The sequence below is a fragment of the Cephus cinctus genome, unplaced genomic scaffold (genome assembly GCF_000341935.2).
Source record: "Cephus cinctus unplaced genomic scaffold, Ccin1 Ccin1_scaffold0422, whole genome shotgun sequence".
NCBI lineage: Eukaryota > Metazoa > Arthropoda > Insecta > Hymenoptera > Cephidae > Cephus > Cephus cinctus.
In genome coordinates this window covers 245,279-271,925 of record NW_014333105.1, presented here as the reverse complement: position 1 = coordinate 271,925, position 26,647 = coordinate 245,279, and the positions used below count along the sequence as shown (strand labels likewise).

At 45.2% G+C, this 26,647-nt stretch overlaps 3 protein-coding genes across 9 annotated transcripts; 2 read left to right on the top strand and 1 right to left on the bottom strand.

Annotated features, from left to right (window-relative positions):
- Window positions 1-938: 938 nt before the first annotated feature.
- On the top strand, window positions 939-18,348 carry LOC107267616 (achaete-scute complex protein T8). Of its 3 annotated transcripts, XM_015739554.2 has the most exons (5): window positions 939-1,049; window positions 1,183-1,417; window positions 14,221-15,578; window positions 15,666-16,073; window positions 17,579-18,348. In XM_015739554.2, exons 3-4 carry the CDS (start codon window positions 14,938-14,940, stop codon window positions 16,063-16,065), a joined length of 1,041 nt encoding a protein of 346 aa, XP_015595040.1. In that variant the 5' UTR covers window positions 939-1,049; window positions 1,183-1,417; window positions 14,221-14,937; the 3' UTR covers window positions 16,066-16,073; window positions 17,579-18,348. The 3 variants fall into 3 exon arrangements, with proteins under 3 accessions (XP_015595040.1, XP_024940728.1, XP_024940727.1); XM_025084960.1 differs by lacking the exons at window positions 939-1,049; window positions 1,183-1,417 and adding an exon at window positions 2,461-2,477; XM_025084959.1 differs by lacking the exons at window positions 939-1,049; window positions 1,183-1,417 and adding an exon at window positions 13,878-14,121.
- Window positions 18,349-19,120: 772 nt separating this feature from the next.
- LOC107267626 (cytochrome P450 4g15) lies at window positions 19,121-22,248 on the top strand. Its single transcript, XM_015739575.2, has 9 exons — window positions 19,121-19,397; window positions 19,474-19,684; window positions 19,752-20,054; window positions 20,148-20,470; window positions 20,541-20,650; window positions 20,728-20,796; window positions 21,439-21,607; window positions 21,673-21,847; window positions 21,914-22,248. The coding sequence occupies exons 1-9, from the start codon at window positions 19,283-19,285 to the stop codon at window positions 22,119-22,121; spliced, it is 1,683 nt and encodes a 560-aa protein (XP_015595061.1). The 5' UTR covers window positions 19,121-19,282; the 3' UTR covers window positions 22,122-22,248.
- LOC107267625 (cytochrome c) lies at window positions 20,730-26,217 on the bottom strand. 5 transcript variants are annotated; one of them, XM_025084972.1, is made up of 11 exons: window positions 25,995-26,217; window positions 25,877-25,918; window positions 25,133-25,308; window positions 24,906-25,032; window positions 24,179-24,393; window positions 24,006-24,096; window positions 23,645-23,943; window positions 23,318-23,577; window positions 22,953-23,245; window positions 22,665-22,859; window positions 21,163-21,321 (listed from the first exon to the last, which is right to left on the bottom strand). In XM_025084972.1, exons 3-11 carry the CDS (start codon window positions 25,292-25,294, stop codon window positions 21,302-21,304), a joined length of 1,662 nt encoding a protein of 553 aa, XP_024940740.1. In that variant the 5' UTR covers window positions 25,295-25,308; window positions 25,877-25,918; window positions 25,995-26,217; the 3' UTR covers window positions 21,163-21,301. The 5 variants fall into 5 exon arrangements, with proteins under 5 accessions (XP_024940741.1, XP_024940740.1, XP_015595059.1 ...); XM_015739573.2 differs by lacking the exon at window positions 21,163-21,321 and adding an exon at window positions 22,108-22,559 and having other exon boundaries at window positions 25,133-25,452; window positions 25,995-26,214; XM_015739574.2 differs by lacking the exon at window positions 21,163-21,321 and adding an exon at window positions 22,108-22,559 and having other exon boundaries at window positions 25,133-25,448; window positions 25,995-26,214.
- Window positions 26,218-26,647: the final 430 nt, after the last annotated feature.

The window sequence follows — 26,647 nt, the reverse complement described above, 5'->3', positions numbered from 1 at the left end:
CAGACATCGTGAACGTAGATCTATTTAGAGTGAGTGACATTGTTTCACCTACAAAGTGATATGTAGTGGTCAGCGAGTGGCACAAAGTTCTTGCAATTTTTGTAATACATTGTTGCTAAGTAAAGCCACAGAATGTACGGCGGGACTAATGGGTAAGCTGTGACGTCGCGCCGCGGGTCAACCATTTTTCCACCAAGAAGTCCAAGTTTTTTGCAAAAAATTTGCATTTGTGTTTCGTAAAGTAATAAAAAATAAAGTTAAAGTGCTTCAATCATTTCTACGGAAACTTCTAAGTGGTCATGGTATTCTCACGCAAGTGTACATTCAGGTGTGTTTGAATGTACATAGCCCTTATGTAGCCGTTGGCCACTTTAGTGGTAGATTGACAAAACATTCTACTATCAGGAATCGCAGCACTTATGCTGCTAACGAGATTAGACAACTAGAGTTTCGGTTGAAAATTGTGTTTATTTGCTGAATCTGGTAGCTGAACCGATTCTTGCATGAAGCTAGTAAGTTGAAATGGCTTTGTTCTTCTCTTATTGCAACAGGTAGAATGACACTGTCTTTGTCTATGTCTATGCTCTTTGTACTTTTCCATTGTTTCTTAAGAAAATTGTCTTGCATGCACTAAATATATTGCCAGATATATTAAGGAATTATACTACATCCCATGAGTTTTCTTTAAATGTTAAGTGTAATTCCTATAACCTTTACCATTGATTTTCAATATCTCTATCATTTTTTTATAGTGAAAAATAACTAAGCTTGCAACGTATCCATCCAACAAGTTAGAAGTTCATAACTTGGATGAAGATTAAAGCATTCGACTACAAAATAGGTGTGTACTCCCTTATGAATATTAATATGTGTATAGTAGCGTAGCAGCATGATAGAACAATGCATATTACTTAATAATTTCTTACATGAACCTGAATATTATATAATGTGGACACAGCAACATATGCTTGGATGCAGCATAAATGTTGATCTCTGGAGGAGCGGTAGGACCAGTCTAATAATTTTTGCCAGTACGCATATCATATAAGGTAACAATTTTTATTGAAGATATTATTTACAGCACTGAACCAGTAATGTATTTAGTATTGATCATATCATTCAATGTTAAGTATATTTATTAAAACATAAAATGCAATAATATAATTCATTCTATTAATTTAGGTGGTACAAGTGGTGCATCGTAGTGAACCCTGCGAAGTGAAATGAACAGCAACATACTGAATTGTGTGAAGTGAAGTGAGTGGCAGTATAGTGAAATGAGCAGATTTGCAGTGGAAAAGGATGAAATGTACGACAGGAGGACAAGAACAGGAGACAAGAATCCGGAAGACAGTGCAGGCGAGACAGGATGTTGCAGGTGAGCGACCAACGTTCCGTCAACGGGAATACTCGAGCGGTGAGTAGGTCTTCATATTCCTCTGGCCCACTATCGTGTCGCAGGACAAAAGGTTCGAATCCGCACGTAGGTCAGTTGTATTTTATATTGGAAATGGCGCATCCTTTAGCGCCCTAGTGTATTTACATACCTAACTACTTGAAATTTCTCTCTATCAACCCATCAGCACCATAAGCGTGTCGGAGAACGTATGGTTATGTTACACTGCTATTAGGGAGTTAGATGAGCACTTACTCTTATCTTAGAAACCAAAAGAAAAGTGTATACGTCGGCACTATAAACGTACCATCCTAATCAGACTGATGACTCTCTTGTCAGTCGACAAGGTGTGAGAATTCTTTAGACCCGTCCCATACGAGGTTACTTCTCTTACACTTGAGAAGCTGAAGCCCTTATTTGGTACATCTGTACTTGGAATTAATTTCAAGAAAAAATTTATTCTTCGCGACGAAAGGGATGAAGGGACAAATATAATGAAAATAAAATATTTTTTACAAACCACATTGGTCCACATCTCCCTTCAAAGTGGTGATCGCTCATCCTTTAGAATCTCATTAACTCATTACTCTCTTATTTTGAAATCTCTCTTGTACGCTACCACCATCTCTTTCTCAAAATCATTCTAGATTAGATCTGGTCCAGCGCACGATGCTCGAAGGGAGGTCTCAGTTTCTTTTTCCTCTAAAGATCGTACCGTCAGTTTCCCACGTTGGAAACTGGAGTATTAATCTCAGAATCTCGGGCACTGAAAGTGCTTAGATATTCTTGAAGATTGAGAATGGCAGCCCCCGTGTGGCCCTGCCCCTCACACGTTAATGAGATTCCGCAGCACAGGGTAGCGCAGCATCCGTAGCTCCCTCGATGATGGTCTACTGAGATGACTTTGCAGAAGATGCATCATCCTTGTTGCTCTTGCGTGTTTTCTCAGTGATTCTTCGTTTACGAACGTCTTTTGTCCAGATGTCACAGATGAGATGGAAATATGGATGCTGCAGTTTGGGAGCAACGACTAGGCGTGTGCTGTATCCGTAGAGAGATCTGTGATCGGATTCGGATACCAGTGAGTCAACGTGTCAATTACACGGAATGACTCCGTTTGTGTCATTGGCATTTCTATTGGGGTATTGATTATTATAATTTTTCGTATTATAAATTTTATTGAAAATTATTAGGTCGCCATACAACATTTTTCCGCGCTCCCGGTTCCTCTTCCCAGTTGGCTCTTAAATCATCGTATCATCATCTTGTGTTCTTATGATGATTAACGAGCTGTACGAATCCCGCGCTGTAACGTGATCACTAATTATAGATTCGAATCTATAGAATATAGTCGATCCGTATCTCAAACAGATGCTGCATTGGCCGAATCGATCCCCGCGTGCGTAGCTGCTGATTCTTTTAGCACAGAGAATTCAGCAGCATCCCTCGGATCTAAAATTTTTTTTCTATTGTCTTTTTTTATTTTCATCTTTCATAATATTTATCCCGTCTCCTAACTCACGTTGATTAGTATAATTAAATAAGAGGACGTGACTTTGCCAAAGGATGTGACTTGGCCGATCGCTCTTCCTAAGATTCATTAAATCATTAACTTAGCCAGCAGCGCCCGTATTAAATGGACCGATCGTCATGACGATTAAACACAACCAACCCTTCGACCACCTGGAGGAAGATCCTTAGTTGGAAACAAAAAAAAATGATAAATTAAGCCCAGCAGAAGTTGGCATTGCTGCTATTGAGACAGGGACCAAGCTGGAAAAAGTGGGTCAGTAAAACAAAGACTTTTTTCCCTGCTCCAGATCCAGTATTCCCAACGATCCTCACCATATACCCCACGATGATCAACAACCGATCTCTCGATCCCTCGATCATTAACAGGGCAAAAACTCCCAAGATCCACAGGCTCCGGCAGTCGGTCAGTAATTCGGCTCCCCACGGACTTTCAGCTCTGCGCTCATTTCATTCTCCTTTGCTCCTCTTTCACTTTTCATTGACACGAGGGGTCTTCTTTCTAGATTTCAAAAGAGCGACAAGGAGAACCAAGCAAGGAAAATGAACAACGGAATGGCAGGAGTACACTGGAAGTGGCAGAATGGTAGAAAGGGCATAATAATAGCGGTCAACGATGCTGGGGCGTGAGTACCCAGTAGGGGGAAAGAGGTCGGGTCCAGAGAATATCCTGAAAAACCAAAAGGAAAGGAAACGCGATCCGTCAATGGAAAAAGAATGAAGTCGAAAGTCTCCAAACGAAGGAACGTCCACGGAGAAAAATTCGAAATCAAAGAATCTTTACAAAGGACACAATCCCGAGAAGCGAACACAGCCACGAGGTAACTTGGTTCTCGCTGCGATAATATTTTTCTAGGACTCAAAGAAAAACTAGCAGCTCATCCCACTCCGAATCTCATCTCACTTCTCAAGTGCACCAGTACCGTATATCCATACACGCGTTCAAGGGCTGTTTCCTGCCAACGAGATTAGCCCACTCCTGTAACCCCCGTAGCTCCCTGCACTCAGGAAGCAACAGCTACACGAAGCAATGTAGCGTAAAGCGGGCACTTGTGATTTTCCAAACCGGTGCAAAACCCAAACCACGTGCACGTGCTGCGCTGTATGTATCAGCAGCATCCTGGTAGAGCCCTGGCACGCGAGAGCTGCCGGTCCAGCATCGATTACCAGCATCTCTCTCTCTCTCTCTCTCTCTCCTCTCCTTCCTCTTGACCGATAATTATGTACGGCGGAACCACACAATCTTCCAACGGTCTAGGGACTCAGTGCCGAGGTACAGTGCCTACAGGTACTGTATATTGGGGCATGCCAGGCATATGTGGATCCACGTACGTGTATCATTCACAAGCGCGAATACGCCCCGGACAGGTTTGGGCGATGCAATTATTAATATAAGAGAGATGCTCGCGTTGGTAAGGGAGCCAAGGAGCGAAAAGATGCAGCGTGGCAGCCTCTCAGCATCCACACTCTTCGGAGGGTGCTACGGAGCCGGGATCTGTTTTTTTTTTTATTTCACGGTGTGAGTGCGTGCGCGCGCGCACGAGTGCCTTGTGGGAGAGCTAATCAAGAAGAGTCCGTGGTGATGGTGGTCGTTCTCGCGTAGCCACGAGATTCCAAAGAGATTCCGATCGGGGTTGAGGGGAGGTAGTGGGCAAGAGAGAGAGAGAGAGAGAGAGAGAGAGAGAGAGAGAGAGAGAGGACCGGGAGAAGGCCAAAGAGTCGTTGCCGCTCGCAGCCGCCATCACGGCGGGAGCACCGATTCGTTATATCGAATTAGCTGACAATGGGATAAAAGCAGAAGATCGGACGTGCGCCTGTGGACCAGTATTATCGAATCTTCTTAGTCCAATAGAGCGCCTCGAAGGAATGTGGTAGTGGCCGGTACCCTGTTAATTGCAAGCCAACGGTTATAATGAGAGCAGATCTAGTCGGAGCTGATCTCTTATTGTTAGATGGAATTGGGATGATCGTGATGGGAGATTTTTTAAAAATGGTCCACCGGACGAGTCAAAGTCGCGATCGTACGGAAGAGCCAATTCGAGAAAGGGTATCGGCTAGGATTTCGATCGCGAGTACTTCTGTCCTTGTCTTACGCGGGTAAATGCCGATAGGGCTGTCTCTCTCGCACTCACAGGAGGTATAGCAAATCGCGAAATCTCATGAATTTATTTCGTCTCATTCTCATTCGTCCATTTAGATGCTGTTGCATGATTCGCCAATATACTTTTGGCAACTTTCCTCGCCCTTGGTGCGATGACAATGTCAATTGGCGTTAAGTCAAAATGGTGGTACGACAGTCGTAAAGCGCGACTGGTGCGTTTAGGCTGGATAGCTCTGTATACGCATTTTCGCGACATCAGTCGATTTTCTCTCTTTGTTGAGTTCGCTGAGTAAACAATGGAGTAGCTGGCTGGTAGCCGTGTAACGAGACTCCTGAACCCATTCAGGACCGTATGGGACACGTGCGCAGTGCTTATACCAAGGAGAACGCAGTAAAAGTCCAAATCGACGAAAGTGACGTGCGCACGAGTCCACAGCAGAGCAATTGGGTAATGCGAGTTTACATTACAAGTAAGGCAAGGTCCTGGGTGCCGCTGCGCTTACGAGACCAAAGCTAAAAGTGCCTCCGAATCGTAAGCGCTGTACGAGTCAAATCGGGCAATGATTTCGGCAAAATCGACAGCGAAATGCGGTTGAGATACTTTCTCCGTTGCACCTTTTCCTCGGGGCTTTCTTTCAGCTGCCACCTCCTACTATCGCGCCGAGGATCAGTTCGAACGATCCGATGATCCAGCGATCGAACGGTCAAGGGATCGATCAGGCCACGTTATGGAGTGGAGGTGGCGCATGCGCACGAGCGATCTGGCCACGCGACTGACGCGCGCTCCTACCTTCCTTCGCTCGCTCCAGCCCTTCACGAGCAGACGCTGCTTACTCGCTTGGCCGCCCTCCTGCCTACTCGACTGCCTCGTTCCTTCTTTATTTCTCTTTTATCATACTTCCCTCTAGTCCATTCCTAAGCTTGGCCCCTCTCACTCTCGCTCCTTGTCCCTCCTACGATAAGTGATCTCTCCCGGGCACCCTTCCTCTCTCTCTCTCGCTCGCCCTCTCTAGGTCGCTCTACTAGCCCTGGCAGCGTCAGCCTTCCTACGGGTTGAGATCTATCTCGAAAAAGTCCGAGGCCCGGCGTACAGCGATAGGCACGGGCGCACGCCGTCCTCCAATCCCGTCCTGGCTACTTCCGCCGCCACCTCCCCAGCTCACTCCCATCCTTTTCTCATGGTAGTTCTCTTGGTCTCTCAGCGGCAGCAACTTCTCAGGTTCCCACCGAACTCGGACTCTCCGTTTCACCTCCCTCCGTCCTCCTGCCTCCCGGCATCGCAGGAGGAACTCACACGAGTTCGTCTCGTCCTCGTTCAGCTGGTCCCAGTCGGGTGCGCTCGCTCTCTCTCTCTCTCTCTCTCTCTCTCTCTCTCTCTTTCTCCTTCGAATACGGCGTATACTCTTTACGACCGCGTACGATGCCGCCGCCACCGTTGCCTGCGCCCTCACTGATCTCTACCAACCTGCACCAACCTTACGAAGTGCTCCGCCAGCCCGAAATACGCCCGACCAAAAACATCCAGACACGTCCCCCCGGAGTCGGTACCAGGACGAAGCATGTACGTCAGCGGGAGGCCACTTCTTCCTTCTAAGCGAATGCGAAGAACTTTGGTGACGCGGAGCGCACGAGCGAGATGGGAAACCCTCTGGGCCAGGCCTAGGCCGGGAACGGGGTTCGCGCGCGAAGCCTTGGCTATTTATTAAGGGAAGCCGGGATCGGCCTGGAGTAGTCGCGTGTGAGACTGGCGCGGTGCGTTCGTCGGTGAGTCCATTCGCCGCGGCGGCGTGAGCCCCGAAAAAAGAAAGGCATCGAAAAGGAATAAGAAAAAGGCCCCGTGCACACAGGCGCTCTTCGGTGGGCGCGTGTACCTCGGCCGAGGCTATCGCGAGCCTCTACCGAGCTGACCAAGCCTGGACGAGATGAGAATAACCGGGGGCAGCGCACGCGAGTCCATAATGATACACCGGAGAACCGTGGAAAGGCGAAGGATCAAAGACAGGGAATGAGGAAGGATCGAGAACTGGAAGCTTGATGGACCTAACCTCCAAATATTTCAAAGAGATATCTGACGCTTGGCCGTTATGAGACGGTGTACGTTCCTTTTATTATTTTTTAAGATAATTTTTCAGCGCATTCTCTCCCTCTTTATGTACATACGTACGAAGACACTTTTGAAAAAAAAATAAATAAATAAAAACACTCCACCTTCCGACGTACGCGCACGCGCATTACCCGACATGCACCAATGCAGAAGCAAACGCACTTTCCACCGAGACGGCAAACCTAATGTGTGTCAACATCCAAGAGAACCCGGCCGCGCCAATCGTACCTGCGTTTCTTGGTGCACGCGATACTTCTTTACACGGAGAGAAACTAATTACGAGAATCTCGCTTAACCCACCTTTGGTAATTAAATTAAATTCAATTCCACCGTTACCATTTTGCACTCCCCTTACGCGCGTTCCTTCGTCCTCCGTCTTTACTTGTATCGCCTGCACCACGAAGAGACACGAATAACGTGAATTATCGTCGTGTCTTTCGATCAGTCGAAACCGATCGATTAAACAGTTCTAGGTCCGAGCTTAGGTTTCTTATCGATATACATATATAGAGAACCATCTTGTACATTCATTAGTCAGAAAACGATATAGCCGACGAGAGTCCGCGTACACGGATAAAGATGAGCAATAAAAATGAAAACGTCAGAAGCACCAAAAGGACGCAAGTACACAGGCAGCTGTTCCTGACGCGGATGACGCCGCGACGCAAGGTGTCCGTGCGCGTGCCTAACGCGGGTCGGAAGCGCGATCGACGAACGGATCCAACGGCCGTCAAGTGACACCAACCGAAGAGCGCAGGAGTGTACCAAGCACCAAAGTGAAACACCAAACAAACACCAAACGAATGCTGATCATAGCCGATAATGGGCTAATGAGCCACGGCCACGAGCTACGAGGCGGACACCTTGTCTCAGGATAGCAGATCCTATCGGACGGGTGAGCGAGCGAGCGAACGAGCGAATAACCGAGTATAGCTATATACAGCCGGCCTGCTTTCCATAAAGATAAAGATAAAGACGGTATAGCGTCGTGCTCCCATATACGTGTATACAACGCAGTATGCACTATAGTATACATATATATGTGAATAAGCATTTTTTCCCAGCTCCCTTCGATCGTTGCTCAATTACAATCTAAATCGGAAGTGACGTCAATACTCGAGGGAAACGGAAGAAACGGTCGCGAAAGGGTATCTAGGAATCGGAAAGAAACGTAATGCCAATGGCAAGAAGGTCCACAGGGAGGAGGTGGGCTGTGGGCTGTGGGCTTGGTTCTTTTAGTTCGGGAGGTCGTGCACCTGCTGTTCGCACGCCACACTCTCCTGGCTCTCCGAAGTCTCCTGGTCCCTTCGCTCTTCCTCGTCCACCTCATCCGCCTCCCCCTCCAGCCCGTTCGCCGTTGCACGCGCGCGCATTCCTCGTTCGCGCTCTCGCTTCCACCAGTCAACAGTTCCTTCATCTCGCTCTCCTTCACGAGCAACAACCGGGCCACCGATCTTCGATGTCACTTGGAGAGCAAGCTGCAGGTCCCGAAGCAGATCGCCGAATGAGGGGAGGAAAGTGAAGAGAGCGAGAGGCAAGTCGGAGGTGAAGGAGAGAGGCGATGGAGGTGGGAGAGAATGAAGGTAGGTAGGTAAAGGCGCGTGCCGTGCTCATTAACTTTTTGCCTCTGGTCTTCTTCTTTTTATTTATCTTTTCGTGAACGCCGGCACGGTAAACGGTATTGCGAGGCAGCGCGATCGCCGTACGACTCCAATCAGCAATTCCTTTGCCTTCGATCGACTCCGATTGGCACTCGAGCTCGTCACTTTGATCGATACGTTGGACCCTCGCTCCTTGTGACATCCAAAAAATTATGTTTCACCGCTCGAATAACCCGAGCGAGATTAATTTCAATGCGCAGAGAAATATTTGAACAGCAACAAATTCTTGGGCTCCGCTTTGGTGGAAGCGCGTGCCCGGTACTCCTTCCGGCGTCTTTTTCTCTCTTTAAGCCCATCGTCTCTTCCACCTTCTTTCTCGCTGTTTTTTTCTTCTTCTCTTCTTTTAGATATAATTGGCGGTACGATGCACCTGTCTCCCGCACCACCCCACCTCGCCGTCCTGCCACGCTTTCTGGGAGCGACGAGTACTCTCGATTCACGAAAGGAGTTCAGTGCATTCTCTTGATGTCAATATACAAGCTCGTACGCTTAATTTGCTGCGCCGACACATTCAGACAAATTTATTATTAATGCACGCTGCACTCATTGCTGCTTGATAAGCAGTGTCTTGTAAGCTTACTGTGTCATTTATAATATATATATATACATGCACACATATGCAAACAATTACTCGTGAAAAACTTGTATCAAAGTGCAACGAAAGTGCATATCAGCAATCGAGCCTGATGCCAATGCATTTCGTTAACACTTGAGCAAAAAAAGTGCACGGTGCACCCTCTGTACGTCAACGGTTGACAGTGCAGACAGTCGTATGACCGGGTTGCCTATCTTCAGGCGAGACCCGGTAAACCTGTTTGCCTACAGGCAGGCGCTCGACAACCCCTTAACAATAACAATTCACGTCGTATGACGACGTCACGATAATATCCACCGTACATAAATTCCAATGCGAAACGTTTATGCTATGATTTCGTGATTTTTGATATTCAGGTGGCATATGTCGCAATATGGCACAAGTATGTTCACGGTGCTCTACACCCTATGCCGGAACGCACTTCGTGATCTGGAATAGGTGTACACGCATGGTGCTGCACAGGGGTTGTCAGACGGCAGATCAGGTAGGTGAATAATTTTTGAAAATTTTCCACCACCGTTATTTATCGTAAGAGAGATTTTTTTCTTGTTAACGGCTCGAGCTGAGGGTCGAATAAAAAAAAAATGAAATTACGCGACCAAGTATTTTTTATGAATACTCGGCAGCCATCGGTCTAGAACGTGCAGATCGCACTGGCAAAGAGAATCAACTGAGGCTTAGAGTGACCGTGGCAGTTTGAGAGCCTTTGGATTTTGAGGTTATGCATACGCATGTGCTGCCACTAGTGTGCACTGGGTGGCAACGAGGGGTAGTGAGCCCCTCGGTTACGTTCGAACTCGAACGAGGGAGAGAGACGGAGAGAGACTGGGTTGCCAGGGGTTGACTAGGTCCCCTCTCGGTTGGGACTCACTAGGGTTGCTTGGGACTCACGAGGGGACAAAAGAATCGCGTCGTACGCCACGCGGAGTTTTTTCCTCCCCTAACTGTGTTCACGCTTATAGAAATTTTGCTGAGTTTCTTAAGGCTGGTTCTTAATCCTCAGAGGGGGAGCCAACGGGCACTTCTGTGTTTATTGGATCCATCCCCCCCCCCTCCACCATAAATTACACCTCGAAAATGAAAATTACGAATTTTCGTATCTTTCCTTGAAAAGTATGTATACCAGTAAAAAGTCGACCGGATGGTTCTATGAAGTAAATGTAAAGTACAAGAGTAATAGTCGAAGCGCAACAGGAGTCTGTACCCAACAAGTGGTTGGGAGAACCGCTGCTGGGGTAAGTCGATCTGGCGGGTAGGGTGGAGATGTTAGAGAGGCATCGATGCAGCTAGGAAGATTGAGAATAGTGAGAAAGAGCGAGAGAGTGTATATAGTGGGATATAAAGAAAGAGAAAGACACGAGGATATGTAGATAGATAGAGAGTGAGTGAGAGAGAAGTACGTGATGCGTGGTACGTTGGATGAGCCGGTTGGATGTCGGTCGAGGGGGTAGGTATTTCGGGTGGCCAAGGGTGCTCAGTGCCCGGGGGCTTTTTTGGATCTTGCTAAGAGAGGGGGGAGAGAGGGGCGTCACGTGGTATAGGTGTATCGATGTATTCGTACGTGTGGCTGTGTCGTAAGGGGAGGCCAGAGACCATCTGCCCGCATATGTTATTCCGGAACGACACGAGCGAGGAGTGAGAGAGATAGATGGATGGATGGATGCGCTTATTTTTACCCTGGGAGAGCGAGAGAGAAAGAGAGAGAGAGTGAGAGAGAGACACAGAGGAGAACGGTTTCTGGTAAAAGCAGGAATCGAGGAAGTAGGAAGTGGTCCTTTTTGGATTCCTAAGAAAACGGCTGTTATCCTAATTAGAAAAGCGTGGAAAAGAAGGAGAAAAAAAAACATAATATATTGACCGTTCGCGTGGTCAGCATCCGAAGTTGTATATGAGATTTTTGGAGCAGCCAAACGGCTCGGAGATATTTAAACTGATAGAGAGAGAATGAAAAGGGGAGACTGAGGGAGAAAGAGAGACGGAGTTTCGATTCCACCAAGAGGAAGAGGAGCAAGGGTGCTCTCTCGGTAGCATTCACTATTGGCCATTGTTGAAAAACGAGATTTCGTCTGTCGAAAGAGTCCTCCCCGAAGGGCAGCTGGACGACTTCTCCGATCCTCATGGCGAACTTCCCAGCATCATTCTGCTGTGTCCTTCGCTCTCTCCCTCTCTCTCTCTCTCTCTCTCTCTCTCTCTCTCTCTCTCTCTCTCTCTCTCTCTCTCTCGATAGGACTGAATGGCTAGGCAGTCCATCGTTCCAGGCATTTTCAGGCTAAATCAGAGTCGATCGGACGAGGACGGAAGCTGCCGGTCGCCACGCTTCAGCCACGCGACTCCGCTGGTCGAAACCCTCGACATCTCTCTCTTGCTTCCCTCGCCGGATCCCCTTTCATCAGTCCCATTCTCTCTCTCTCCCTCGGCAATACTCCACTCCATTCTACTTTGCTCTCGCAAGATGCCCTGTTGCCAGTGGCTGTTCCAGGCCCCTAGACATTCGGCGCAGCACGTCCTGTGATTACATCTCGGCAACGATTAACCAAGAAGGTGCCAGATAGTCTGAGAGAAGTCCGTGGCTGTAGTATCTGCACGTAACTGGGTCGCATGAAGTTGAAGTGGTCCCATCGCTGAATCCTGCGAAGAAGCCCGAAGGGAAGCCATGACTGTATATGTCATTCGATGTAAATATAACGGTTCGATATCAGCAACGGTACCGTTGCTGCTTATTTTCGAAACGAAAGATTTAAAGCTTCAGCCGGGGGTAGACGCACCTACGGCAAAGCTAAGGGTTGCACCTACGTCCACGCTATACCTTTATATACATGACCATATAGTACCGAGCAACGTACATTATGTACTACGTGAGCACAGCAGTGCGTACCAAAGGCATGCTTTCCGAGTGCCCACCGTAACGTGCCCTGTGTGCTGGAACCGTAGAGCGATTTGGTGGTGCGTACGAGAAGTGCGTAGGCATTGGTCGTGCACACGTGCACGGGCACGCGTCCTGACAAAGAACCCGCACCGGCCAACCCCCTTGCCGCCCCCCGTTTTGCCCGGGAGCCCCGGTACCCCAACCTAACCTAACCAATGCCGCAGCCAGTCTCTCCCCCCTCGCACCAGGCAGCCGGACAGCCGGCTTCGCACTCCACGTATTCGATGCACTCCTATACGATTACTACACACATGCGCACGTGTTCAAACTCCCACTGTACCCTACTGGCGCACGTTGCTTTTTCCTCATCCCGATAGTCTGAGCTTGCTCTTGGGTACAATAGGCCATTTTCCCCGTACCTGCACGAGAGGGCAAGCGATGATCGCTGTGCGTTACGTGCATCGACGAGGTGAAATTTAGGACTCTTTTGCTGCCGGCTCCCCAATCCGCTTCGGTAACGGGAACGGGAACGGGAACGCGAATGGGGATTGGAAATGGGAGCGGCGGGAAGACTTTTTTTCAGTTGTATCAAGTTGCTCGAGACGACGCGCGTGCACCAGCTGGATGTAGTGCGTGCCGCTACTGCTGTCGCTGGTGCTGTTGCTGCGAAATCGGGTCACGTTTGCTCGTGTTTTTTAACAACTTCGTATAGGTCGAACCTTACCCTTTATGGCTGTAATTGGTATTAAATTAATAACTCTTAGGGTAACACTTTGGTCTGACGTATGGAATGAGCGATTTACGTAACTCATGGGTAATCGGCGATTCGCATTGTTGTATAGCGGAAAATAAATTATATCGATCGTTGAGAGTCTCGACGAACGCGATGCGTCTGGCAGCGAACTCATCTGGCGTCGCTGTGACATTGAGCCAGATAGGATGTGAAGCTTGGGTCTGGTTAGCACGTGGTCTTAATTAGGAATAAATGAAATTAATGATCTCGATGTTGCTGATTTATGAAAAGCTTTCGAAACTAATCCAGTCGGACGTTTTATCGCTCTATCTTTTATCGTTCTACGTTAATCGGCAATAAAAAGTATTGCTGGTGAAATTTAGAAAAATTGCAAATCATCATGTCTATTTTTAATTGAATACCAGCGATCTGCCTAATCTGTCGTCTCGTTGAACTTTCTTCTTACTCGTCGTTCACTATGTGTTCAGGTAAAAGAATCACAGATAGGCAGTCGCTGTTTACGAATCGAACAGATCACGGTGGTTGGTGGTTGTTGCCGTAGAAGACGGTGTCACCGGCAAAACGGCTCCCCTATTCGTTGCTAAAGTAGAAACGTGCTAGTGGGTTCCCGCGTTCCTGCGCCTCCCTTAGGGGCATATGGTGCGTGCGTGCGCTAGTGCGTACGCTGTGGTGCCCCTTCTCGGGAACAGTTCCGGGGGGGAAACGGAAAGGGCCCCGTCCCCCGTTTCCCGCGTGGCGCGTGCTCAAAATCCCCTCCGCCGATTTTCTCCCCTAATATCCTCGTCCTGGCGTACGCCTCACTCCGAGCGGCAAAATGCCCCTGAAACCTAACCCATCTATTCGACGTTTCCTCTCATTCCGAATGTAGACGCCATGCAGAGCGTAACCCACGAGCAGATCGGGATCGTCAAATATTATTGGCACGTTGTTTCTTTTGCTTGTGAAATTTCCACGAATCGACCAAAAATTACGAAAGTGATATCCTCACTGTGAAGTAAAGTTCGTTTTACTGTATTCGACCTTTTTTTTTTATAATTTACTTTTTTTTTTCATCATTCGTCATCGGCTCGAGTGTCGATCCCAACGCGTCAGTGATTCTCCGTCAGTGCCTTAGGTGAATTACGTGATTACTCGGTGTTGATAATTTTTCAATGTTTACACGTGCCACTGTGATAGTTATACGGCATCCGTTGTTCTTGTGCTTAAAATCTAGTGCAAGAAGTATCTATCGAGTTGACAACCATCGGAATAGACGGTGACCTCATGCTTTACTTAAGCTGCGCGCACGACACGACAACGAGACAATTAAACTTCAGTTTGGTATACGGAGTGAAGAAGACACGAACGAGTTGCTGGTGCGTGCCTGTGGTGTGGCTATAGATTGCTGAGTGTCCGATGTGAATTTCCCAGCAAGGAGGAGCAGAGGGATAGAACAGTGACCCTTCGCCCGATCGAAGTACCATCCGAGATTTGCATCGGAACTGGTCTTGGTCCAAGTCACCATCCTGGTCCAACTAGATTAAACTTGGCAAGATCAGGCTCAATCAGGCCAATCGGGCCTCGGCTGATTGTTTTCCTCATAAAAATCTTGTAAATTTCCAAGATTCATCCGACAGCTCTCTCCTTGATAAACGTTGATCGTTAATTGATACCAGAGTGAAGATCATTGTATTATCAAGCGAGCCAATTGCACTCGTCCTCGAGAGACATTAGAGTCTACAAGCAGACCGTTCTCTATGTCGTAAATAAGTACCCAGTGGCAGTTCACACGTGTTCCCTTGGTACTCGATTGTTTTCACCGTTCGAGTCTTTGACTGGCCCCGACGGCCCAGGCCCCCGAGTCGCATGTGTCCCCCTGGGTGCATGCGTGGCTTCAAGGGAGAGCGTGCGAGGACCGAACTGAAAAAGAGCGACCTAGACAGACGCCGAGATGACGACGATGGGCGTTACGGTGTTTTGCAACAGGCTGCAAATTAATGGCGGAGAGCAAGAGCAGTTGATGCTGCTCAGGAGTCTTCAGGATAACGAGAGCAACATCCTGAGCAATCAGACGGGAACGATGGGTTCGGGAACGGCGCAACTGATCATCCCCAGGAAGAACGGCGGGCTGGCCAACGGCGGGGCAAGTGGGTACGACCCCTCGAGGCTGAAGAAGCACGGGAAGAACGGCCAGCCGCCGCCGGTCGCCGTGGCGCGTCGCAACGCGCGCGAACGAAATCGCGTGAAGCAGGTGAACAACGGATTCGCGACGCTCCGGCAGCACATACCGAGTCACATCGCAGCGGGTTACGGGGACCGCGGGAAGAAGCTGTCGAAGGTGGAGACGTTGCGCATGGCCGTTGAGTACATCAGGGCGCTTCAGAGACTCCTGGCAGAGGCCGACGGCCTGGAGTACGATCCCAACGGAGCGATCGCTGGCTACCAGGCTGGACACGGGGCCAATGGACTCAACAACGTGCCGTCCCCGGCGAGCAGCATCATGTCCTCCAGTCACAATGGCTCCGCCGAGCGTCTTCTTCTGGAAGACGAGCTGGAGGACGAAGACGCTAAGCCCTCGATGGCCGTCCTAGGGTGAGCTGATTTTTCATTTTATTAAAGCAACCCGTCGTATCACCCGTAGACGATCCCCAGGTTCAAACTCACTCGATCCGCTTACAGGTTGTCTCCAAAGAGCTTGATAACGTCGCCGCCGTCAGGCTCGTGCGAGTACTACGCGCCCTCTTCGGTCGGCGACGAGGAGAACCTCGAGCCCAGGTCGAAGGCGACTACGTCGGCGTCAGTGTCCTCGAGAACGATACACCAGACGTTCTCGCGCCTGTCGCCCAGCTCTGCTGCCTCGCCATCTGAATATTACAGCCAGGGCGAAGAGAATCCTGGAGAACCGGAGGAAGGAACTCTTACCAGGACTGTGTACTCCTCCAGTCCTGACACCTTCTCCGGCGCCCTCTTCTACAAGCAGGAGATACCCGAGTCCGGCGAGTTCATGGACGTGGTCAGCTGGTGGGAACAGGAACAGGGACGGCTGGTACAACACACGCAGCATCTGACCCATGCATAAGTCTCTGGGTAAGCTCAGATGGATTACTTCGATTTTTGTCGTTTACATGAAAATCCACCGGATGCCACGGCGACCGTGTTGGTCTTATACTGGGTTACGATCGAGCCGCGCGAAGATGCGGTTAGTTGCTCCTCGTTCCTGGTACAAAACCACCGACGGCAGACTGTGGCTTTTCTCGGAGACGCTTATCTTACGTTCAAATGCGCCATATGTAATGTCGACTGGGCCTCTCTGGTGAAATGAGCGAACGACGACAAAAATGGATGCCATATGGGGTGCAATACGATCGAGAAGTCGGAGGGATAGATACCATTCACCATATGTCTTGCAAACCGAAAAGGAAGCCAGAGCTCAGGATAGTCACTCTCCTCTTTTCACTCTCATTCATCACAGTTCTCCCTGGTCCAAAGTAAACGTTCCGTTCTTACGATCCAGACTTCACCTATCGAATCCTCAAACCGTTAAATCCTTTGGGTCTCTGGTTATCGTAAAATGGAGACGACCAGAGGCCACAGGGACAAAAGAAGCAAAAGAGCCCAGGAGTCATTGCTAGAACCATGCTGGTAATGTATATTGATAAGATAGTCGGCTGGTTCACGTAGCGACATGCGGGCTCTGCTAGAATAATTAGTATTGCCGAGTGTCAACTCCTACTGTTGCTGATCGTCGATCGTTTCACTGACTTTGACTTACCCAGCTACGTGATTCTCAATTCCAGTCTACGATAGGGATGGCGACGTAACGTCAATGGACTTAATGGAGCATTCATAGATTCGCATTGCCAGGCCGATACTCGAGGAGAATAAAGACGAGTCGGCTGCTTGAGATAGGAATTTATTAAATTAATTCGCCGCGACGTCGCATCTCGTAAACTTCGTAGATGACCTCACTTTATAATTGTCATGAATTGCTCGACGGCCCTTGGCGTTCGTGTCCTCGTTGTCTCTTTTGTCTCTCGTGGGAGAGACGCTGCCGGGACACTTGCCTAAGCACCGCGTGACGGTTTCGAGATTTAAGACCGAAGAAACAATTTTGCTCGACCCTCAAAACGTACCTTGAAAATTAATGAAATCTGGTCCAAGGTAAAGTTTGCGAAAAAATCCTAATCCCAAGCTGGTCGGGGCTCTCTTATATTTTTCCCACGATACCTCAGCCTCGGATCCAGGAGACATTTGTCCCTTCCGGATATTTAATATTTCTCGATTCAGGTAAAAATGACAGTGGGATACATAATGGGGACGTGCCAATAGGACGGAGAAGTCGTGACAAAAGTATCTTCCCTTCTGTACTCGATATCCAGAGAGGGAAGATTTTTCGTAAAATTTCTCAAGGGATGATCCACTCTCGTGGTGCGGCCTAACGGTTTTCCTAGGAAACTGCTAGGATCTGCTGGGTCCTATTGGGCCAGACGAGGATGGGACTCTATCCGCTTGACTCTGACACTCAAATTCTATTATACGTATGTTGTAAGAGACAAAAGAGACCAAAATTTTAAGAAATACGTTGGTTTTAGACTTTTTCAGGTTGCTGCTTGAGAGGAAACTGCGGGGGAGTAAAACGGAAGGAAGATACGGATGACATTTTTTTTTATGATCTCAGTCGGTAGAGGATCCAGTCCGCTGCCTCAGGATTGACCTGAAATTGGCCTTGAGATAAGGTTAAGGTTAATAAGCTAATAATTAGTACATGATTAATCTTGGATTAGCTTACGATTAGCCAAGGAGTAACACCGACGCCTACTGATCCTGATCATCATCATCATCATCATCATCATCATCATCATCATCCTATACGTCGACTTTCTTCTGCACGTGGCCAAAGTACTTTGTTCTTCTGTTTCGGTGAGATTCTCGCGCAATTTTGAATAAACGACTGATAATGATCCTCGAGTGCCTTAGAGATACGCGGATGACAGGTTAATAGATAGTTTTAGAGAATTTTAATCGACAATGATGGAAAAGTTCGACAGAGCAAAGATTGACGAGGGGAAAGGATGCTGGGAGTAATCGGATGCATATATCACAAAATGATAACCAAGCTGTATCAAATATTTTCAATGTCTGCCAACGAGAGTGCTTAGCTCCAGAGATAAACTCAATGATTCTCAATTAATCAGGTTGCGAGTTACGTGATAAGGAATCGAATCGCCATTGAATGCCATTTAAATCACTAATTGTAAGCTAATCAAAATAAATTGTAAATACCAGTGCCTTACTTAAGATAAATAATCCACTCGGCGTAAATCCGAGTTATTTTGTACTTGATATTTTTTTATCGAATATTTAAAATACATTTGACTATTTATGCAATATTTTCTTTATTTTTTTATTTTATCCCTTCGATTTTCATCCTCAAAAACAAAAAAAAATTTCCCTCAATTTTATTCTTCCCTACCCTCCCTCGGTGGGTTCACACAGTTCACAAACCACAGGCTCACGTGTGCTCGGTCTGACACTCGTATTATGTAATTTCGTAATTTCATCAAATTGGTTTCGCTCGGGCGCCCTCGGACGGTTTTTCACTCTTACGCTGGGAGTCGCAGGGAGGGAGGCCGATATTCGTGCAGGCTCAAACTGCACAGGGGGTGAGTCGGTGGCTTCGTCATTTCCGGCGGGGGTACGTTTCCGGTTGCGTTACCTGTTCGTCTATCAGTCTGTCCAACCGTACCATTCCCCATACCATATTATTATTATTATACGTAAAGGGTAGTTTTCAATAGTTTTATTATCTAAGCATGGAAAAAGAAAACTTTGTATTATTTTAGTATAAAAAAAAAATATTGAAATCAGTCGTGCGCAATTTCGCTAATCGAATGATAATCCAATTGTCATAATATCAATAATCTCATAAAATATGCATGTGTTATTATTATCAGTATTTTCGGCAGTGATTACGCTACAGACATATTTGCCTTGCAAAGCGCCGTGTTACGGAGTCATCGAGTCCGCAAGAGAACGGAAGCTCATTGCATAAAATGAAAATTGTTATTTTTTTAACCATGCGCAACACATATATAAAGGGCTCGTAATCACAGTCAGTAATTTAGTAACGTTCTTAAATTATAGCGAAGACGTCGATACTCGTTCATAATTTTGTTTAAAAAATTTATACTAAACCCCAAGGCTGCAACGTTCACGAGCGTTATAAGAGCGATAGATTCTTAGTGGAAATAAGAGTACGTGATTGATCGGTCCAGGAGGAAGTGAGGGTGAACGAAATGGAGACGATGCATCCGGTCTTCTACGTTCTTCTCGCGCTCATCCTGATCCTCTGCGTGATCCATTATTACATAGAAAATTCAAGAATAGTCCGGATGGGTCAGAAGATTCCAGGTGAGTGAAGGGGAAATTTGGAAAAAAAATTATAATGTTAACCAAATTATTAAATACATATTTTGACGTCCGACAGGTCCTGCGACAGTTCCATTTTTTGGAAATGCTCTACTCAGTCTGCGTGTTAATCCAAGAGACATCCTTTATAAGGCCCTTGAGTACGATGTCTACGGTAACGTAGCCAGGGCCTTCTTGGGCCCGAAGCTAGTAGTCTTTCTTACGGACCCGAGGGACGTGGAAATTATTCTCAGCAGTCATGTGCACATTGACAAATCACCGGAATACAGGTGACGGTCTTATATATTGAAATAAATAATTATTGGTTAATAAATTTTTGTTTTTCCTTCTTTACAGATTTTTTGAACCTTGGCTCGGCGAGGGTCTCCTCATTAGTACAGGTGACAAGTGGCGTTCACACAGGAAGATCATAGCGCCCACCTTTCACCTTAATATATTGAAGAGTTTCGTACCACTGTTTTACGAAAACAGTCGTCAGTTGGTGAGAAAGTTGCACAAGGAAGTCGGAAAGGAATTCGATTGTCATAAATATTTGGCGGCTGTGACTGTTGACATTCTATTGGAAACGGCTATGGGACTGAAAAGTAACGACAGCGAGCTTAAGGCCTCTGGAAGTGATTATGCCGATGCTGTTATGAAGTAATTATGTTTTTGTTTTCTTTTCTTCTTTGCATACTATTAATAATTTTCGCACGCACTGGCACTCATGTGTTCTTTCTCTTGGTGTTGCAGAATGTGCGATATCATTCACCGTAGACAATACGACCTTACGCTGCGCATTGACGCCTTATTCAAGTTCACGAACTTCGCGAAGCAACAGAAGAAATTGCTGAATATCATTCACGGCTTGACCAGTCGAGTCATTGATAAGAGGAAAGAGGAATACTTGGAAGGTAACGAAACTACTGAAGTGGAGGACGAGAAGCGGGTTCAAGAAAAGGTAGTTGATAAGGATGTGACAAATGAAAAGGGTGAAAAGCATAGGAAGGCCCAGAGTATGCCATATATCAGGGATGATCTTGATGAGATTGATGAAAGTGAAGACAATGACGTAGGTGGGTAATGATGAATATTGATTTTTGAAATTGTTTTTATTAATTAAATTTTTTGGTTATTATTTTTCAGGCGAAAAGAAGCGATTGGCCTTTTTGGAATTGTTGCTGGAACTGAAGCGCAACGGTGCAAAGCTTACTGATCAGGAGATCAAGGAGGAAGTTGATACTATTATGTTTGAGGTGAGAGATGAAGGGAGAATGATGATAATAATAAAAGTAATATGGGTTTTTATATTTAATCAATCAATACTTTTTAGGGACACGATACAACTGCAGCTGGATCTAGTTTTGTTTTATGTATTCTGGGAATCTATCAGGATATTCAGGTAAATTCAATTGGGATATCGATTTACTTGAGAGTCTGTAAGTACGCTATGATGTCCTTGCGCTCTTCCGGTTTCTTCATACCTGCCAATACCATTTTCGTTCCTGGTATAAATTTCTTTGGGTTTTCCAAATATTGATCTAGAGTACTGTCATTCCACGTGATACCCTTGTTCTTCATGCTATCGGTAAAGTTAAAGCCTGGCAAAGCTAATAACACCAGAAAAATTACACACACAAATCATTAAACAATCATTTATATTGAGAATAATATAAAAAAAACTTACTGCCAGAAGTTCTGCCAATAACACCATGGAGGTTAGGACCAATTTTGTGTTTCCCACCCTTTTCGGTCGTGTGACAAGTCGAGCAGAGTTTTGTAAAAATTTTCTTTCCATTCACTGCGTCTCCCATAACCACTAAATTTTTTATTAATTAAATCGATATTGCCGAAACGATTCCGAGTGATCTTTAACAACCCAGTAAGAAGCTGTCCGAAACTAAACGTTAAACCCACCGATCAGAGTCTGTAAAAAAAATTTCAAAATTTTGGAGTTTGATTCACCAATCAGGACACAGTTGTTCTCGTATTCCGCCTTAGAGCCTTCTCTGAGTATCTGAAGTAAATTTTTTTATTTTCCCAGGAAAAAGTTTTTCAGGAAATAAACGAGATTTTCAAAGATACCGACAGGCAATGTACTTATCAAGATACTTTGGAGATGAAGTATCTCGAGAGAGTGATAATGGAGACCTTGAGACTCTTTCCTCCAGTTCCAGCAATAGCTCGTGAACTGAATGAAGATGTCAAACTAGGTAAACGATTTAGGAATTTTTTTTATCAATTACTTATATCACTCTTTTCTTTTTTCTTAATTTAGTATCAGCTGATTACGTCTTACCTAAAGGATGCACCGTTGTCATTCCTCAATACAAGATACATCGATCCAAGGATTACTATAATAATCCAGAGACCTTTGACCCTGATAATTTTTTACCAGAAAAAATACAACAGAGACATTACTATGCGTATATACCATTCAGTGCCGGGCCCAGGTAGGTCAAAGTTCCCAGTGCATAATACCGCAGAATTCAATTAATTAAATTTATAATTAATTGCAGGTCCTGCGTCGGCAGAAAGTATGCGATGCTTAAGCTCAAAGTTGTTCTTTCCACCGTTTTACGCGAATACAAAATTTTGTCAGACATCACCGAGAAAGACTTCCGGCTGCAAGTCGATATCATTCTGAAACGAGCCGATGGCTTTAGGATAAAAATCGAGCGTAGAACGGCACACAGGAATAATGATGAACCAATTTCTGTGTATTGATTTATTATACGCCACAGCTCTTATCACATATTTTAGGGTAATCTATCATATGATCGTTCGTTTATTTGTTCATTCGTTGAAACACGTTGTCGTCACACAAGTCGCGCAATAATAAATAAAATTAAAAACAATGCAGCTAGAGGGAATAAAAAATATATTTTAGTCTTTCTACTTCACCCTTTGATCCCTCGGCAAGTCATTACCAAACTCCTTCCATGTTGCTCGGGTAAAAGTTTAATATTGAAAAAGAAGTTTAAACACATAAAAAATTGTGACTAAAAATTACTCATGGTGCATCCGAATTGATTTTCGTTTTTTTATCCTTCCGCATATCCACAATGAGGAACTCCAGTGCCCAGGGTATGATAAAGACAATATTCATGAACAACAAAACATATTGACAAATATCAAAATCGTTTGTCAAGTCCTTAATGAGGCCTGAAATAATGAAAGAAAGAAAAAACCAAAGAAAAATGCTAAAATTCTAAGGACGCGGATAACAGATGACGATTACACTCATGTAATCGCTCTTTAATTTCTCACCGACAAACGGACCGGAAATGATGTTCACTGCACCGCTGATGATCGTAAAGACGCCATAAGCTGCTGCGAATTTATCAGAACTAAAATTCTCGATAACAACCAGAGGCTGAGTTGTAAAAAACCAGGAACGTATGAAGCTGATAGCGGCTGACGTAATAAAAATACCCATGAGCGTGTCCTGATAGCAAAGAAAGCCTAAAAGAATATATGACAAAGTAAGAAGACGAATGAGATAAGATCCGACGTCTGGACCCTTTTGAGAAAAAAAAATTGTTAATTGAAACTCACTCAATTTAGCAAAGACCACGACGATCATTGCAACGAAGAAAATATATTTTGCTCGAACGTCGACTAGCATCGTAAAGAAGGCTAAGAAAATTCTAGAAACAAGCTCAGCAACAGCACCGATTGTAACGGCATAGGCCGCTTCGCTTTTGCTGTATCCAGCGTCATTCATTATCAGTGGTAAAAATGAGGAGAAAGCGTATTCGCTTGCGAAAACAAAACTGATGCCGGTGCACGTGTTTATGAACTTCCAGTCTTTGAATAAAGATACTTCGAAGAAGTTAGCCATTGTTGATCTACGGATAAAAATTATTAATACTTAATCTAACGTAAGTTTAATCATTTATGAGAGAAACGTCGATTCTTACACGAATCCCTTGGTCCGGGTCTCGTCGGCTTTCTTAATTCCTGTGTCACTCCTTATTTTTGACCTTTCCTTCTGTCGCTGGTACTGATTTTGTATATCACCAAGTGCAGCAGTACTAGTAAGGCTCGTCATACTAGCAGCAGACAACATAGACAGACGCTTGGTAACAAGATCATGATGTGAGCCAGATTTCGAACGGACCGTAACAGTGGGACCGACGCCGTCGATTTCTGCGGATGAAGCAACCCGGCTCTGCGACGCCTAACAAGAATGGACTGTGTTACAAGATCATTAAAGAATATTTGTCACGATCCTCAAAAGAATTTACCAGCTTTAAGGTCTCGACCAATAGGGGTATTTCATTGGCCCCTTCCTTCAAGCTGCGCAGACTGGCCCATCTAGCTGCATTCGTCTTCACATAGTCTCCAGAACTTCTTCGACCGTCTTTCCGCATTTTCTCTTGCCCAGGTAACCTGCTTTCGTTCGGATTAATGTGGCTTTTCTTTTCCAACAGTGCATTCTCCTTACGGATTTCTTCTGGGTTCTTCATATGCCATTCTACTGGGTGCATAACTAGCATTGCTGCGATGCAGTTCAAGCTCAGAGCTCCAATCAGTGCTGACGTACCTGCGGCTCAGATTTATTAAAATTTGCTGTTGGCTCTTTGGATACTCTTACACTAGACTCACCTCGGAATCCGTAGACCCTCATACTTTTCTCAATAAATATTGGGTAAGCTATACTACCTATACCAATGATAACTTGCGTTACGGTCATAACCTAAAAATGACAAATTCTTCTTTTCAGGTTCACTTAAAAATGTGCATTAGCCTTAATTAGGTATAAGTAAATAATGGCCTACCGTGGCTCTTTTCTTGACAAAGTATGCATTAAAGTTTATATTGCAAACGGTGATCATAACGCCCAAACCAATGCCTTGTAAAAAAAAGATTATGCACATCTGATAGATGTGGTCGGCGCCGGCTATTACTATGTTTGGAATGACAAAAATAATCGAGCCAATAAGACCCACGGGCCTTATGCTATATTTCTTGAGCAGCGTGTTCGTTAATAAGCCTGCAAGTATCGTAAGACAATGGAAAAGTTAAAAGAAGATAAGAGGTTAAAGTAATGAGAATACAATAAAATTAAATTATCTTATAGCAGCGACATCTACTCAGTCTTGAACTACTAGAGCTACTTAGTATGAAAATTGTTCTTTAAGCAAATTAAAGAGCAGATTCACATCTTATTTCTGTAACAACAGACACTGTTCAATTGGCTATTGAAAATCAGTTCGTATCCGTCTAGTTCTTTGTTATCATCATTAACAATAATCTCTCTCACAGTTATCACAACTGTCAGGCACGACCTTCTCTGCTGTTTGTCGTCTGCCGTAATACCATGTAACGTACTGCGCATAATACATGCATGGTAAATTAACGTTAATCCTAGGAACGGAGTAGAAAATTACGTTTGTCATCGCCACCGCGATAAGACACTTTCATAGAATAAACGGACCGTGGCTTTTTATGAGATTGTTAAATATATTTCATATTCGCTAAAACTCATCTTTTAATTGTACTTACCGGAAAAGGAAAAGCTAACCATAAATACAGAATTAAGAAGGGTCGTTGCGGATCCGGCTTGACCTGTGGAATTCAGGAAGTCGCCAAAGATTATCGTGAAACAGATTGCTGGTCCGATAGTGGTTATCTATATAAATGTAGATTGTTACACATTTTAAAAAAAAAGGTGCCAATCAGAGAAACATCAAGTCGATTGATCGGCAGTTGGTCCATACGAATTGACTTACAAATATAACGATCATAGCCAGAGCGATCATCCAACCCCAGCCTCCATTAGGTGCCAAATCCTCTGAAGAAACATCTTCCGTCTTGAGTAGCATCAACTGCGCCTCGTCCTTCCCGTCGACAACATCCTTTGATCCATTTTCATGTAACTTTTTATTCAACATCCCTGCGCCGCTTTCTACAACAACGTCCAAGAAGTACCTCTAGTCCTGGACAAGTGACCACATGGAAACACAAGCACAGGATGGAAGGGCCAAGGACCCTTGGCATCTGGGTAGCGTTCATCGAGACTATAGATCTGCACGTCTCCATCCCATCCTGACTTGGATCACAACCACCACCACCAAAACACAAAAACCAGTTATCCCTGCACCCTCGAGCCCTCAAACTCGTACAATTAGAGGCCGAAATTGTGAATAAATTTGCGAAATACATTTTCAACCCCTAAATTAAGTCTATGCCGTTCAGACCTTTAGACCCACTACCAACAAGGTGTATTTTACATTTCTACCCTTTAACGTGCACACGAACTGTCTCTCAGAACTTCACCATGAAAAGTGTCACTGTAAACACGTGAAACAGCAACGTGATTTTAATAACCACCCTTAAAAACGCCACCTCGAGTAAGGGCTGTTTCTGTATCCATTCCTTCGCATGGTTTTGCTTATCACGTCCAGAACTTTTGCAAATGGCTATCGTAAGGTCTTCCGATAGAAAGCACTGTCACAAAACTTAACATAACATACCTGGTTAGGCTCATTCGAAGGCTTCCGGTAAAATCTCAATCCCTGCGTCGTGCGAATTTTCAATTAATCTTTGGAAAAAAAATATGTAAAGCAATGTCAAGCGAACATGAAAAAATACCTTTCGATGTTAAAACGTCGACACGTGATAGTCCGTCTTGAAATTTACTCTCTCCTGGAGAGCGAGAGCACCTCTAACCGATACCAGACTACTAGTGCGTTTTTAAGTGAGCATCATCAAGTAACAATAAGAAGATTTTGGTCTTGAAGATTTTTAAAAAAGGCCTTATCGCCTCGTGCGTTCTTAAGCTATGTAACATTGTCTTATGCCGAGTGAAATATGATGCACGTGCATACATCCAAATCAGGCGTTAAAACTGTCAACAAAAAAGTGCCATGTAATTTTATTAGCTCGTTATGAATGATGATAAAGCCACGTTTCTATTTTAATTCTCTGATAATTTGTGATGTCCTATCATAGATGCTAGAGAATCCGGCAAATTAGGGTGAAAGTAATAACGCCAATGTGATCATGATAACATATAAATTTATATGGGAATAGTTTTTTCTGATTTTCAGTTAAAAATCAAACAATCAATCACTTTCCCAACTTTTTAATAATCATCATTCATTTGATTGACAAGTACTTTTACATTGTCAACATTCTCTTTCGTTCTTTATTGTGTTCAACGAGTCGCATACATACTGCATTTTTACTTTCCCAATTAATAAGCGCCTATTTGTGTGCTGCGCCTTGATACATCTATGTGTAAC

Coding starts and splice junctions, on each gene's coding strand:
- LOC107267626 (XM_015739575.2), top strand. CDS start 19,283: ATGGAGACGATGCATCCGGTCTTCTACGTTCTTCTCGCGCTCATCCTG. Junction 20,651..20,727: donor TTGATACTATTATGTTTGAG/GTGAGAGATGAA, acceptor AATACTTTTTAG/GGACACGATACAACTGCAGC. Junction 20,797..21,438: donor GAATCTATCAGGATATTCAG/GTAAATTCAATT, acceptor TTATTTTCCCAG/GAAAAAGTTTTTCAGGAAAT.
- LOC107267616 (XM_015739554.2), top strand. CDS start 14,938: ATGACGACGATGGGCGTTACGGTGTTTTGCAACAGGCTGCAAATTAAT. Junction 15,579..15,665: donor CCCTCGATGGCCGTCCTAGG/GTGAGCTGATTT, acceptor ATCCGCTTACAG/GTTGTCTCCAAAGAGCTTGA.
- LOC107267625 (XM_015739573.2), bottom strand. CDS start 25,294: ATGTTGAATAAAAAGTTACATGAAAATGGATCAAAGGATGTTGTCGAC. Junction 24,097..24,178: donor TTGTCAAGAAAAGAGCCACG/GTAGGCCATTAT, acceptor TGTCATTTTTAG/GTTATGACCGTAACGCAAGT. Junction 22,860..22,952: donor CGTGGTCTTTGCTAAATTGA/GTGAGTTTCAAT, acceptor ATATTCTTTTAG/GCTTTCTTTGCTATCAGGAC.